At 36.2% G+C, this 14595-nt stretch overlaps 1 protein-coding gene across 2 annotated transcripts in view; it reads left to right on the forward strand.

Annotated features, from left to right (window-relative positions):
* TBCK (TBC1 domain containing kinase) overlaps positions 1-14595 on the forward strand; it is a 95676-nt gene that overhangs the window by 33023 nt on the left and 48058 nt on the right. For both annotated transcript variants that reach the window (XM_057379093.1, XM_057379094.1), the window contains 9 exons: positions 165-264; positions 2172-2221; positions 2572-2701; positions 3488-3586; positions 4788-4850; positions 5713-5839; positions 6407-6457; positions 7158-7241; positions 10825-10910. In XM_057379093.1, the coding sequence (XP_057235076.1) occupies positions 165-264; positions 2172-2221; positions 2572-2701; positions 3488-3586; positions 4788-4850; positions 5713-5839; positions 6407-6457; positions 7158-7241; positions 10825-10910 (790 nt within the window). The remainder of the gene's footprint in view (positions 1-164; positions 265-2171; positions 2222-2571; positions 2702-3487; positions 3587-4787; positions 4851-5712; positions 5840-6406; positions 6458-7157; positions 7242-10824; positions 10911-14595) is intronic.

The raw sequence follows: 14595 nt of genomic DNA on the forward strand, positions 1-14595 counted from the left end.
CATTCCCTTGATAGCAGGTTTCATGCCATTCAGAGTCAATACAGTATACTTCTAATACCTAGTGTTTTAAAGAGGAAAATGCTTGATGTAGGAAAGTATTTTCCTAGCTCAAGTCCTGTGTTATKAAATGACCTGATTTTTTTTTATTGTTCTCCTTTTTGAAGCTTTTTATTAGAAGATGGTGAGAGCTTTGGGCAAGGACGAGATAGAAGTTCCCTCCTAGATGACACAACTGTGACTTTGTCTCTGTGCCAGCTCCGAAAYGTAAGAGTGATATTGTGCACTTGTTCTTCTGACTTCTCTGCAGAAACATTTGTTTAAAGGGAATATGTAACAGCAGCTCCTACTACTGTTTCTATAATCAGAATTTGTTGCTGATTCCAAGAGAACACTTCTTAGTGTCCAAATTAGATTCTGGTTTGTACTATTAAATTGCTTTGCCTGTGAAAGGTTATGAAACTTGATTTATTCTCTGTTCCTCTCTTTCCTTTTTCTGTTACCTGCTTTGTTCCAGTGTAGTGCAAATTGTTCTGTAGTATTCTCCATGGCTGCTAAAGCTATTTGGTTACTGTCTTCTGTATGCTTTAATTACTCTCTGTCAATGGTTCACATTATTGAAAAGAAAAATCAACCCAGTTCAGGTTTTGCTCCTCAAAAGCTTTATACTTAATGCWGGATACCAAGTTTCCACTAGCTGATTACTAATTTTTGGAATATGTAGCTATGACATAGCTAGTTCAAAAGWTCTCTTCAAAGCATTTTGCAAAAATACTGTAATGCAGTTTTCTTCCATCTTCAGTGGAAAAATCAACATATRATAACTCATTATTTGCTTGATGTAATGATCAGTTACAAGATTTACTGCATATATCACTGAAATGTTTTAATTARTTTACATGTCTTTACACACATAGAGCTTTATTGCTGTAGAATTGAGAAATTGTGCTGCACTAATTGCAGTTTGCTTTTTAGAGGAGCAAATGCAATTCTATCACAGTTTTCTTTTAAAAAAACCCTTTTTATGTGATTACAGGGTTTACAGAAACCTTACAGAAAAGGTGACTCCTTACTCGGCCACCTTAATTTTGGAGGTAGTGTGTCAAGCACTATGTAAACACATTTGCTCAGTAGAACTGCACTACTWCACACAAAATGTATCAAGACTGACCAAAGAACTGGGATATTTTCTTCACTTGGTCAGTGGGGCTTGGCAGACAGGAGAGAGGTTAAAAATATGGAACAACTGTTTTAAACGTAATATACACTGCAGTTTCTACTGTTGTTCTTACCAGAGGGCAGCTTTTTAAGGCTTTTAAAAARCATTTTAATCTSTACTTTCGGATATTGCTATCTTCTTCTATAAATACAGCAGGAAATAATTWTATACTGGAGTTTCATTTTGGGGAAGATGCGAGCCTGAACCTTAGAGTGTCAGTTGAAATAAATTTTTGAACTTGCACAATTTTTCAAACGCCTTTTATTGAGCAGAACATGATGCTTATAATCAAAAGAGGAGCWGTACTGAATGAACTGAGAATGAACTCTTCTGTGAGCCCCAAGAGGAACAGGCTGTGTGCTGTGTGCCTGCAAGTTAAGGGCTGAACTGCAAAACAGAGCACTGCAGGGAGCATGGTATTAAACATTAATCATGCACTATAAGATGTCTGAAAACKTCAGTCAAAAATCCAGCCATGTTTGTCTGTCACCTTTCCTGAGAGTGTCTGTATTTCCTAAAAGGTATTAAAGTTTACATAACTCTTGAGCTGATTAGAAACAAAGATGCAAGATGTGCAGTTGCTTTGCAGCTACTTGAATAGGAACTCCAGTAGAAAAACGAGGAAATKAAAAAGAGCTATGTAATACTATTGATCTATTAATCCATGGTCTGTAGAAACTATTTTTTCTGTGGAAATAGGTTTATGGATGAGATGAGATATCTTGAGGCAGGAGAACTTCCATCAACTCCAAAAGCCTGTATTAGCAAAAGTTTTTAGTGTTGAAGGCTGTATGCTTCATTGCTGCTGAAGGTCTGAGCTAATATTTATGTCTCAAGGCAAGCTACTGAATTTGGCAAATGAAATGCTAATTAATAGTTTTTGTATTCTACCAAGATTTCTACTTGAATTCTGAACAGTATTCTGATAACAAATTATTTTTCTTCTTCATTTCAGAGATTGAAGGATGTTGGTGGAGAAGCATTTTATCCATTGCTTGAAGATGAGTAAGTATGTGTGTAAATTCATACATCTGTAAGACACTGAATTTTTAGTTATTTGTTTTATTTGAGTGGCACGTTGCACAGCCAGACACAAATGTCTCCCAAAAGCAAAACTAACATATCTTTATTCAGCTCGAAAAGTTGAGAGCTGAGTAGCACTGTGCACTTAGGGTCCTGATACCAAAYCAAGGATCTTAGCTGGTTTCTCTGTTCTGGAAATTAATTGTTTGTGTTGAATATTCAAAATTTTCCATTTATACTTGTTTCTGACTTGGAAATGCTTCATTGGGTAGTAAGTTTTTTCAATGATTTRTTTTTCTTGCTGTTCACTACTATCCTAACTTTTTTTCTAGCCAGCCAGCTTTACCGCATTCCAACAGTGGCAATGAGCTCTCTGCAGCTGCTACTCTTCCTCTGATCATCCGGGAGAGGGACACAGAGTATCAGCTAAATAGGATTGTCCTGTTTGACAGGCTGTTGAAGGTATGGAGTCCTTGTGATGCTGGATAATGGGATGTGGTCTGTTAATTGGAAGATTTTGAAAGACCRAGTAATTGTAAAAGGAGGCAGAGATACAAGAGACCACAGTGGGAAAGTGGGGAGAAAACCCTTCAGAAGAATAAGAAGATTAAAAATAAGAAAAAATAAGTCTTTTCAGTAGTGATGAACATAAAAGTAGATTTTAAAGTATGCACATACTGATTATTTACTGATGTAAATAATTTTACATACTTTATTTTATAACAGACTAAGCTGTTATAGGTAAAAATATGCATGAAACATTTCTACATTTCCAAGCAGTAAGGTATTTGAAAACATAGCAGTGCCATGTCATAAATGTAAGGTTTATACTGGGGRAAGGAGTAGCAGCCCCTTATTTACATATATGCAGAGAGGTGGATTCCTGTTTAAGAATGAGAGAGCTGATGCATATTATCAAGTATAAACTAGAAATGTTGAATAAAACCAAGATGGATATGTAGTAGAAAAGAAATACAAAATGAAGAAAAAAATTGTAATACAAGTTTAGTAGATCTATCCAGTGTATACCAAAGCTCATGACTGCAATTATGCGAAAGAGTGGGTATTTTAACACCAAACAGTAGTCCTTCATTCAGGCCTTCCACTTAGGAATTAAATTTACTTTTTGTGAAACTTGCATTCACTGTTCAGGTGGTTTCATTTGGGGCAAGATTGTCCCAGGTTTSGGATTTGAATTTTTTCAGTTATATGATAACATTTTTTGCAGTAAATCTCTTCTCTTTGAAGGCTTACCCCTACAAGAAAAACCAGATTTGGAAAGAAGCCAGGGTTGACATCCCTCCCCTTCTGAGAGGCATAACCTGGGCTGCCCTGTTGGGTGTTGAGGTAAGAGCATTTGGAGAAGTTCCAGTACTGACTGGCGATGGAGTGGGATAAGAATGCAGTTGAAGCTGGAATGGGTTTAAAGATTTGGCAGGCAGAGTTACTCGAATTTCAAACAAAATGAGTCATGAAATCATGCAAATAAAAACAATGTTCTGACAAACTTGCTTCTCATCTATAAGATTATTTGATTTCAGAGAACGTATGTAGACTTGACTGCCTTTGATTTCAATTGTGGGGTGGAAAATAATACCCCAATATTTGGTAGTTGATAAGGGGTTTTTGTTTTGATTTTGAATATTTTTGATTATGACAGTTGACAATCCTGCTCCAGTCAGCAACAGTTGGACAAAACAGGAGGAAACACATGAAATGTATTTTTCTCATCTACCAATCAATGCACTTTCCAGAAACAATGTAGAACAKATAAATCAAATATAGCCCTTTTGGACAATGGAATATCCCAGAAATAAGGGCTCCTCACAGAGTTGCTTCMCTACCCAGCTTTTGGACCTGCCTTGCTTGCAATCTGCAGCAGTGGAGCAGAGATTCTTAAGATAACACATCCCACATTATTCAGGATATTTAGATTAGGATATTCTGAGTCCTCCATAAAATAGTCAACCAAAAACCTGTAAAGGTAAAGAAAAACTGCTGGTCAGGATTGTAGCCTTAGTCTTAGGAAATGAGTCAATTCTCATGCTTCAGCAACTTGCCRTCTGTACAATGTGGGTGTTTCCCTGTCCCATAACATTAAAATGGACTTGGTAGTATGCCTACCTTGGGATTTATGCTAGGACAGGATACTCAAGAGTCATCTATATTGGAAATATCAATTAACAAGCAGCTGGATTCAGTGCCTTTACAGAGATGATGCTGAAAGCCACTGCCAGTGGCTGAGGTAAGCACTGGCTTTAAACTGACAGCATCTCTTAGCTTGAAAATGGGAAAGTACAAAGTACATAGCTTTCTGTAYAAACAACTCAAAATCACTGAAGATCACCCTGAGGAGATCTATAGAAAGGTCTGTCCTGAGTTAATAATACTCCGGGTTTTGTTAAAATTAAGCTGTCAGAATTTTCTGTTCTTCTGCTAACTGAAGTTCTTAACAACAGCCAACTTCTGCATATCAGGGTATACGTTGTTATATCCACTTACGTTGGCAAGGGCTTTCTAAATTCAAATATTCTTCTTCCACATTTAGGGTGCCATAGAAGCGAAATACGATGCCATTGATAAAGACACCCCGATTCCTACAGACAGACAAGTAAGACTTATGGTGTTTCCAAATACTGTCACTTCAAGATCTTTCCCACCTGTCACTTGCCTATTTCAGTACATGTGGTGGATAATACTAATATGGTTCCCCTTTCCCTTTAGCCTTATGATGTAGCAAGAATCTTGCAAAACAGATTGGCACAAGTACTTTAACTCAAAACATGTGGAAGGTGAAAACCTCTTWTACTTTATAATCACTGTTTTTGTAGCAGCAGCAAAGTAGTGAGCAATATTAATGATTTATTGTTTAAAAACCTGGGTTTATCAACTGCTTGCTGTGCCTGTTGAACCTTGTATCACATAATGCTGAGTACCTTGAAATCCTGTAAGGTGAGCTATACTTCACAGAAATGGGGATTTGGGCAAGTTGGTTGTCCAAGAAGAGAATGTTCTCAAATGTTCTCTTAGCAGCATAAAAAGACATTACAAACAACAGCTGTTTCCTTTTAGCTGGGTGAAAAAATACTGTTGCTCCCAATCTGGGTGCAACACTGATGACTCTGATTTGGTTTTACCTTTTACAAAAGGTAAAAAAGCATTATTACCACCTGAAATGAGTCCAGRAGTAAAAAAAACTATAACTGTCATCTGTTTTATGCCTTCTTCAAGGGCTAGAACTCTTTTAAAAATATGAATGCAGAAAAGGAAAAAAAAAATCTCTACTTTTAAACTTTGACAGATCTGTTAGGTCCCCTGTCAATTTTGGTTTGGAGAGTGGTGGAGGAAACAGACTGTTTATGATAGTGGTCTGACTTACATTTTTGGCTGACTTCCAGCTCTAGTGTTGCAAGATGGCTGTAGTACTACCACACTCATCCCCATTTCTCTTTTTATGCTTGCCTGTGGTGCAGATTGAAGTTGATATTCCTCGTTGCCATCAGTATGATGAATTGCTGTCATCACCAGAGGGTCATGCAAAGTTCAGACGTGTATTGAAGGCCTGGGTTGTTTCCCATCCTAATTTGGTGTACTGGCAAGGTGAGTTTGATTTAGTTGGCAAGGTCAGATAATTGAATGGAAGGGTCTATTGACTTAATATTACCCCCCACTTTTCACCCCCACAATAAACGTTTGAGTGCTTATATGGAGTGTTTTCCTTGCTGTTTTCTTTGAAGAATGAATCTGTGGGTTATTGCAAATTTAAATCCTAATAACTTTATTTAATTTGGAATAAAAAATTGTCTTACTTTTTGTTACATATTCACTCTTCATAAGTTTCAGCCACTTTATTTCAAAAAGAAAAGTTTGTTGCTTGCTATTAAGCTCCATGATAATACTGCAAAAGTTACTGACTTCTTGGGACAGTAATTGGCATTTCTTGCATGCCTTGGCAGAATAATCAATTTGGCATTATAGTTGAGCAATTTGAAATCCTCTCTGTTYTCATTCATTGATTTCAGATTTGTTCTCAGCATTACTTGTGAAGCCCTGACAATGCAGAACCTGTATATAGTGTGCAAATTTTTGTTATAAATGAATGACTTTATCTTGTGTATTAAAATAAAAGAGCTCTGTGCTGTTTCTTCATGGCTTTTCTCTCTTTAGGTCTTGACTCTCTTTGTGCACCGTTTCTGTACTTGAATTTTAACAATGAAGGTGAGTACCTTTTTCTGCAGTGAGTGAAGAGTATGTGCAATATATGCAGAGAGATGTGTGCATCCACTTACAGGTAGAAAGTTTCTAGATCTACAAAGGAATTTTAAAGCTCTTGTTGCCACAAGTCAAAAGAAATGGTTGGGTTTTGAAAACTGCATGTGGTATACTGCACTTCAAGCTGTGGTTCAAATACTGTTTATTGCCAAGTACAATAATGATATATAATAAAAAGCACAAATAACCTTGCATAGGAAAAAGCAAGATATGCTGCTGTAGTGCTTGTGTTTTTCAGTGAAGCTGTTGTTTAGCCTTGCTTAAGGTGAATATATTATCAGGTAATCWAAGTGTTAACCTGTCCGACCAGCTTTATTCAGAAAAGCTGATGGTAGTTTTACATRTCTAAAAGTTTATCAGATCACCTTTAGATGCATGACCTTTATCTTCTTAGAATGTAAATCGTTCATAACAGGGGTAGTCCAAGCTTTTATTGTCTTGTACTTGRCTTTCTTTATATAAGGTCTATGTGTGGTAAATCTAGTTTCTTAGGACAATGACTCCTATTATTCCTACTGTGCATGCAATCATTTTTGTGTATAGATTGATTCAAGTATTTGTGTTTATTATCTGCTTCATAATGAACCTCTTGAGGTTTTATTATGTTTCTGCCTCTGTCATTGCATCGTTTTTCTAATTCTTTCAGCTCTGGCATATGCCTGCATGTCTGCTTTTATCCCGAAGTATTTGTATAACTTCTTTCTGAAGGATAATTCTCATGTTATTCAAGGTAAGTAATTCCCTTTATTTGTTGTAGTTCTAAGATAAGTACAATTATGTGTGGATATATAAATATACTTTTTCAAGGGGTTGCAAAATTGGAATGCAGTTAGAGTCACATAGCTGTGCAAGAAAATTTGGAACAAAATAAGTGGTTAAAGATTCAGGCAGGAGAAAAAAATCCAGATGTGCRCACRCACACACACAGAAATGTTCTATATAAAATTCAAGATAAGAGTCAATCCATCCAGCAAAGTTGTGAAAGCAGTATAAATAATCCTTTCAATGTTACATTGTAAAGACCCTTCAGGTGATCAAAATCATACTGTTRGAGGAACTGTTCAAACAATGAGGGAAATTGAAAAGGAATAGTACAAACTAGGAGTTCCTCAGAAAATGGAAGTTATGGTATTCAGGAAAATAGGGATTTGAGGGGAATTTCTCATTGAGAAGATGATGTACAATCAGTACAGGACAGGAGTTGTAAACCCTGAGGAACAATGTTCCATAGTTCATCATTCAAAAAGTATATAGGTAAATAAGAAAAGTTAAAACAATAGCTAGGAGTGTCTGTTCTAATTGAAAATTAATTCTAAATTTTGTTGAAACATGAAAAATAAATTGTCTCAACCTAGAAAGTCACCTTGGCACAGTCTGTGTTGGGAAGATAATTTGTCTTCCAGACAGTTTTTAAAAATCAAAAGAAGCTGCTTCAAGAGCCATCTATAGTTGAAAGAAACAGGTGGTGATGAATGTTTTTAATTRCAAGCAGTTATGAATGTTTATTGAATACTGAGTGGACATGGCTTGCTGTCCTTATATTTCTTTTAAAGAAATTCTATTGTATATTTCTCATGAAACTCGGCAACTTTAAACATTGTCATTTCTTGTCTTTAAGACAGGTAATTAAGAACTGATTAACAAAACTAATTAGACATAAAATCATTTACATATTAGATAATTAGGAAAGAGCTAACATAAGAACACAATGCAGTGGTTTGGAGGGTTTATGTATGAAAGACAATGGGTAAGAGGTGTTATGAACTGAATAAAATAATAGGCAAAACTATTCTAGAGAACATGTTTACATCCTTTTGTCTGTAAAAAAAAGATTGGTTGCAGTAAAGTTGTCTAAAGTTGAAAAAAAAAAACATTCCTCTGGAGACAACTACTTTAGACTTCAAGATTAATAGCTTGGTAAAGACTTCTCTAGAGGTTATACTGTTCCATAAAACAATACTTTTGCTCTCCGGGGTTTCCTGTTGTTATTTCTAAGGAGCTTTGCAAAAATTTATATAAGCCAAAGTTRGAAATACAGGTCAGTGGGATTCTGTGAACCAAAGTAGTGTAGGCATTCATGAATTCCTGTTCTACATCTGCTATCACCAAAGACTCAGGGAGACTGGATCCTTTAGGATTCTTTCAGTATTCTAATTAATCCTTTCTAGGGTTGTGTGTTAAAAAACTATACATAAATAAAGRTTTAAAGGAAAATCATGCCATTTCCCACCTTCTTGAGTTAGAAGGAAGTGCTAAGAATGTGTCATTTAACTACCCACTRCAATTTTAGCTGCTTTGTGTCTTCTGTGTAGGGATGCATGGAGGGAAGCTTTCAAATTGCAAAATTAAAAAACCTAATTTCTGAGCTTGTAGCACACAACACGCTTTTTCTAAGCTTATCAGGTGTATTTCTCCTTACATGGAATAAGAAGCAAGAGCATTAAAGGAATKTTTGGTATGAAATGCCCAACAGAAATTCATACGGTAAAATTCCAACTAACTGCAAATGACTGTTTTTGTGCTTTCAACTGACCCTTAATTATCCACTAGTAATCTCACACAGTAATAATATTTCATGAGACTGGCTAGTCAAACAAAGATGGAATTTATCAACCTGTGGTATATCCATAGAGAACCATAATGGGCACAAATCTTCGTTTTTAAAATAAACRTGCTTCAGGGAGGCTAACTGGGAAGTTATTTTCAACAGCATATGGATGAATGTGTAGGAGGAATGTGTGGGAATGTGTGTGGTTTGCTATACCTTACTTGAGATTACTGGCTGTTTRATGAAATAAAACCAATGCAAGGTGTGCTTTTTAAAAAATTATTATGATGTAGTGAGGTATGAATTTAAGGCATGGATTCAGTTATCTCCCTAACTTCTATGTATGTGAATAAGRATAGCTTTGGCTGGAAACTGAGGAATTATCCAAAGCAATTCTGACACAAAACTCCTCAGGTCTATTTACCCCCTTACCTCCCCAGCTGGGCACTACCAGGGCARCTGTGGTATAGCAGAGATACAATACCAGAGTGAAGAGGCTGGCACTCCTAGGAGGCCAGAAACTTCATTGCAGGCTGGAGAAAAAAAGCTGTGAAATTCTGAAGCAGGCTCGAAAAGGTCTTATGTTTTTTTATTGCAAATTACTTTGGAGAATTAGGCATCCTTTCAAGTATAGTTTGCAGTAGAACTGTGGCTTGTTTCCCTTGTGTTCTTACAGCAAGAGTATTGTTTATCAGTCCTCCTGAGGCAGAATCAGCTTTTAAAATTTCTAGTCCAAATAGAATTATTTTATTGAGTGATTGTCCTTAACTTGCTGGTTTAACCAGAGAGGAGTTAAACTGAGTGCAGGTAATGAATATTTAAGTAATACAGAAGTCTATAAACARCTGAATATGCAGACCCGCTTCTCTTAATGGTGTCTAAGCATGGAATTWTCTCAGCAGAGTCACTTCTTAATTTTGTCACTTCAGGGATGAAGAKAAACAGCAATAAGGAGTTAATTGCTCTCTCCAAGAGAGACAGCAGTAGGCATCAAGTCCCACAGTAGGCTTTAAAGGAAGCAGTGGCAACTCTGGGTGGTTAATTTGTGGGGCTGTGTGGACTTGGTGTATGAGGGCTTTCATCTGGGGACAGTAGTCTGTGGAGCATTGAGATGTCAGCTTATTCTGGAAGCAGAGTTCACATTTTCTGTCCATGCTGCTCCCCAGGACTTGCTGTCCAGGCCCTGATTACTCTGTTCTTGGGAACATGGAGGAAAAGGAATTGCCATCAGCTACAAAACTGCAATGTTACTGCCTCTTCATCTTTCTTCTAATGGAGCATGTGACAGTGTGGACAAAACTAGGAGGGGGCAGAACAGAGAGAGAAATCTGTCATTGTCCTGTGTTCTCCTGTCTGCTTCTCTTCCAATTAAAAGCAAGAATTATTTGGACAACTTAATGAAGTTGTGCCCATCAACCTAATTAGCCAGGCTGAAAATGTAATAAATTTTATCTTTTATACTGGATATTTCTCCTTGCTGGTTACTAAAGTCTGTAACTTTGCATATCAAGCATACATCACAACCTAAGTGTGAACCAAGTAAACCATTGTTAAAAATCCAAATTCAGAAGTACTAAAAAAGAGAAATTAAATGTTTCTTCATCTATATTGAATATAATGGTAACAAGGAGTACAGTGGCGGTATTAATTTGCTGGTTTATTGTAGGTTTAAAATCAGTGGCTTTCCTTTCCTACAGCTCTGTTTTGAGCTGGCAGCATGTGGYGGCTTGTGTTTTTAACAACAGTCTTGGATTTGTCATTTCAGAGTACCTGACGGTGTTTTCCCAGATGATTGCATTCCATGATCCAGAGCTGAGTAACCACCTCAACGAAATTGGGTTTATTCCAGATGTAAGTGCTAAAGGTCCTAATAAGTGTTATCCAAAGGAATTGAGAAATGTAAAATGAGGGAAACTGGGATGAGATGCCTTTCCATTTTCTACTATTACTGTTTCAGTAGCACTTTGACAAAAGTGAAACTTTCATATTAATAGACCTTCCTGAATATGCTGATWAAATGGTAAATTTTGATTCTTGTTTTACCTGCTTTAGTCCTTCCTATTCTGCTGGGATGGTAAATACAATAAAAATACTTCTAACCAGTTATTATAACTTAGATCTATCTTAAAAGTTGTATGTGCATTTATTTTTGAGAAGTGGGTTAATATACAAAAATTAATGTACCCATAAAGTGCTAATAGCAAAATTACTGTAGTTAATTAAATGTTGTTGATTAACAGAAATGATACATTATTTTGCAAGTAATAGAGAAAGTGCACTCAAGTGATCATCAACCTTTCAGATATGTCAGACCTTGGAAAATGCTGTCACAAACACGGGACAAGTGCATAACATAGACACAAGTTCTATGCTTCCATTGGGAAAAAAGTCACTAAGATGAAGGAAAATGAAAACTGAGAACACAGCCAAAACATAGTAGAGAGGGTGGGCTTTGTTGGAAGAAGCAAAACAAGGTCTTCTTTAGAGCCTCACGTCTAGCTATCACTGAAAATAGAAAATCTTTCCTCCTTTTTTTCAAGAGGTGTGTATAGTCAAGAAAAYGAAAATAAAAATGTTTCTCTGCTTACAAATACTGACATTTCTGAAAAGTAGATTTAGGCAAGGCCATAGAGATAATGTTAATTGATATGGTCTGTATCATTCTGTATTTGGCATTAGGAAATTTGGTAATTACAAGCTGGTTATAAGAACAGATGACTGAGAGGTCAAAATGGAAGAAGATAACTAACTCAGGAGATGTTGATTTAGAAATACAAATTTCATAAGTAAGAAATTCATATGCATTGCTTCTATAAGCAATACAAAGTTTAGTGTATCAGAAAAGCCTTATTCTTATTAAGAGRTATTTTAAGTTGGAGCACCAAGGCCAAGCCTCTGAAAGTCTTTTGTTTTACACAGTTACTGAAAGAATTTGTGGGACTTTGGACTGGCAGATACTAGTTACCACTGTTTACAAATATTGTAATGGAAAAGGAAGTATATAATTTTAATTTGTATTTTCAGTGTGTTTTTAGTGTATTTATATTGTTTGACTGATAAAAATTTAGGAAATACAGTGGTGTTAAAATGAACAGAAGAGAAAGCCAGTGTATTGCTTTATAAAGAGAGGAGTTTGAGAAAGGCACATGTATTTCAAATGATGTGCATCCAAGGAGGACAGGTGAGAGGAAGATGAAAGCAAAGTGAGGAGAAGGAGAAAGCGTAAATATTTGGGTAGATGAAGTGCAACGGTTAACAGCAACATTTAAGTTCCTGAGGGAGAATCAATTTTGCAGCATCACTCTATAAATGCACTTGGTGTTTATTTTCTAAGGACTGCAGATGACCAAAACACTTCTGTGTATTTTCTTGAGGATGCTAGTTCCCACTAAAGAATTAGAGGTGTAATTTCCCTGACCGCCTTACAGATCCTTGTTTGGGGTACTAATCTACGTGAGAGCTTTGTAACAACCCATCTTGGGTCCTACCTGATATTTCAGCARCTCATAGTGTCTGTTTATACAGTTACAATTCTCCACTGAAAACTTCCAAGGTACAAGTCAGATGAAATAATTTAAAATCACATGTTTTGCTGCATTTTAGTTTCTGTTGTGCTAGTCGTTTGGAAGCACAGTCATACGTGAGCCTTGTCTCTAAATATTACAGTCTAGAGATGATTAGGTAATTTAATAAACAATTGCAAAAGAGGCATTTTTTTTTAAAAAGCTCTGGCATTGAATAAAAATGCAAGTTCTAAAATTAACACTCACCTTTGAAGAGAGGTTGTCCTTTCTAACTTATCTGTCAGGATTTGGGATTTTTTTTAATAAGTAAAAGTTGTTCTGTCTTTTAGATTAGTCAGACAGGTGATTTTTTGTCACTGTAATAAGGCAGCACAGGATCCATCAAGGTGAAGGATATGCACTGTAGTAATGAGATCTGAACCAGAGTTTCGTGCTTGAGTACTAATCCTATCAAAGTAAACCCTGATTAATCTTTCATCACTGGAATACAGGCTCTGCTGCAGGAAAGATTGTGTTCCTGGCACCCTTCTCATTTGCTTCAGGTCACGTAGTTCTCAGAATATTGAACACTGCTGAAGCTTGAGTCATTGTGAATATTATTAGCTGATGTGGTGCCTGGATTAAGTACATTGCTGTGGCTATGTGATTTACATGCAAATAKAGGGATGATATATGCAGTGAATATTTTAGTTCTTCTTTTCTCATTCTCCCAAAATTTATAGTCTATCCCCACCCTTTATAAGGCTTTATAACACATTCCTTATTTTACTGAATAATTCTGACCCTAAACAGCAGAGCATTTCAAACTGAAGRAAAACAAGAAAGTGTGCAATGTTGCTAAAAGTGCAGCTATAGCCATGAATTATTCTAAAGCACTTTCAGCTCCAAATTATGGAAGGGAGCCACGGTTGTCATCTATCCATTAACATAAAAGGCAAGCTGATTGCATCCCTTAATATCACTGTGCTGAAGCTGCTGGCACAGGTAGATACGATAGCTTGGTTTTGGTGATATGCACAAGGTGTCAATAATAGGGCTTCATCTTAAAAATCCTGCCCTTGAAGTACTTTATCTCTGTTTGTCATGTTACACCTTTACCTGATGATGAATCTGAGGAGGAGTTTCTTGCTGATATTTTTATCTTGTGAGGAAAGTGATCAGTCACAAGTTTTGTTTGTGTAGGTACATATAGGTGGGTAGAAACTAGTATTAAAAATGTGATTCAATTTGCCTTATCTTTTGCACCTTTCTGTAGCCTTTAAATATGATTGTCTAGGCRCCATATAGGATTGAAGCTAAATATATGTGTATATATTTAAAATGTGGAACAGGAAGCTGAAAGATCAGGAATTTGTAGAATAGACAATTTCCTTTGGAAGGAACCTAGGGCACTCACATAGTGCAAGTGCCTGACCACCTCAGGGCTGACTCAAAGTGGGCATYMTCCAAATRACTCCTAARCACTGACAACCYTGGGGCATCAACCACCTCTCTAGGAAGCTTCTTCCAGCGTTTCATCAAGCTCTGCTAGAGAAAGCTTCGTAAAGTCCAATCTAAATCTGCCCTGAATTATTGAGTTATTGAAAGCTTGAATTATTCCAATATATCCTGTCACTGRATCCCAGGGAGAAGAGCTCAGCACTTCCTTCTCTACCTCCCCTCCTCAAGAAGCTGTAGAAAGCAAAAAATTAGTTTTTATTAACAACTGAAAATTAAAGCAAAAGGCAGCATATGGGACAGTTGTTAGGACRGCTCAGCAAAATAAAATTCTGGTTATTTTTGTGTCAAAATACATCCAACAGGAAAAAAGAAAGAAACATATATTTAATAGGGGGAAAAAAAGAAAAACTTCTTTCACTTTGGCACCTCATATAAACCATAAAACAATATATGGTACAGATAAAGTATATGCAGAAGTTACTGAAGCATTAGTAATAAGATAGTAGATTTTTTTCTTTTCATTTTGTTAAAAGGATTTGTTTTATTCTCCTTGAGAAAATTATTTGGGCCTC

The sequence above is a fragment of the Malurus melanocephalus genome, unplaced genomic scaffold, assembly GCF_030028575.1.
Source record: "Malurus melanocephalus ecotype Western Australia unplaced genomic scaffold, MMel_1.1 scaffold_386, whole genome shotgun sequence".
NCBI lineage: Eukaryota > Metazoa > Chordata > Aves > Passeriformes > Maluridae > Malurus > Malurus melanocephalus.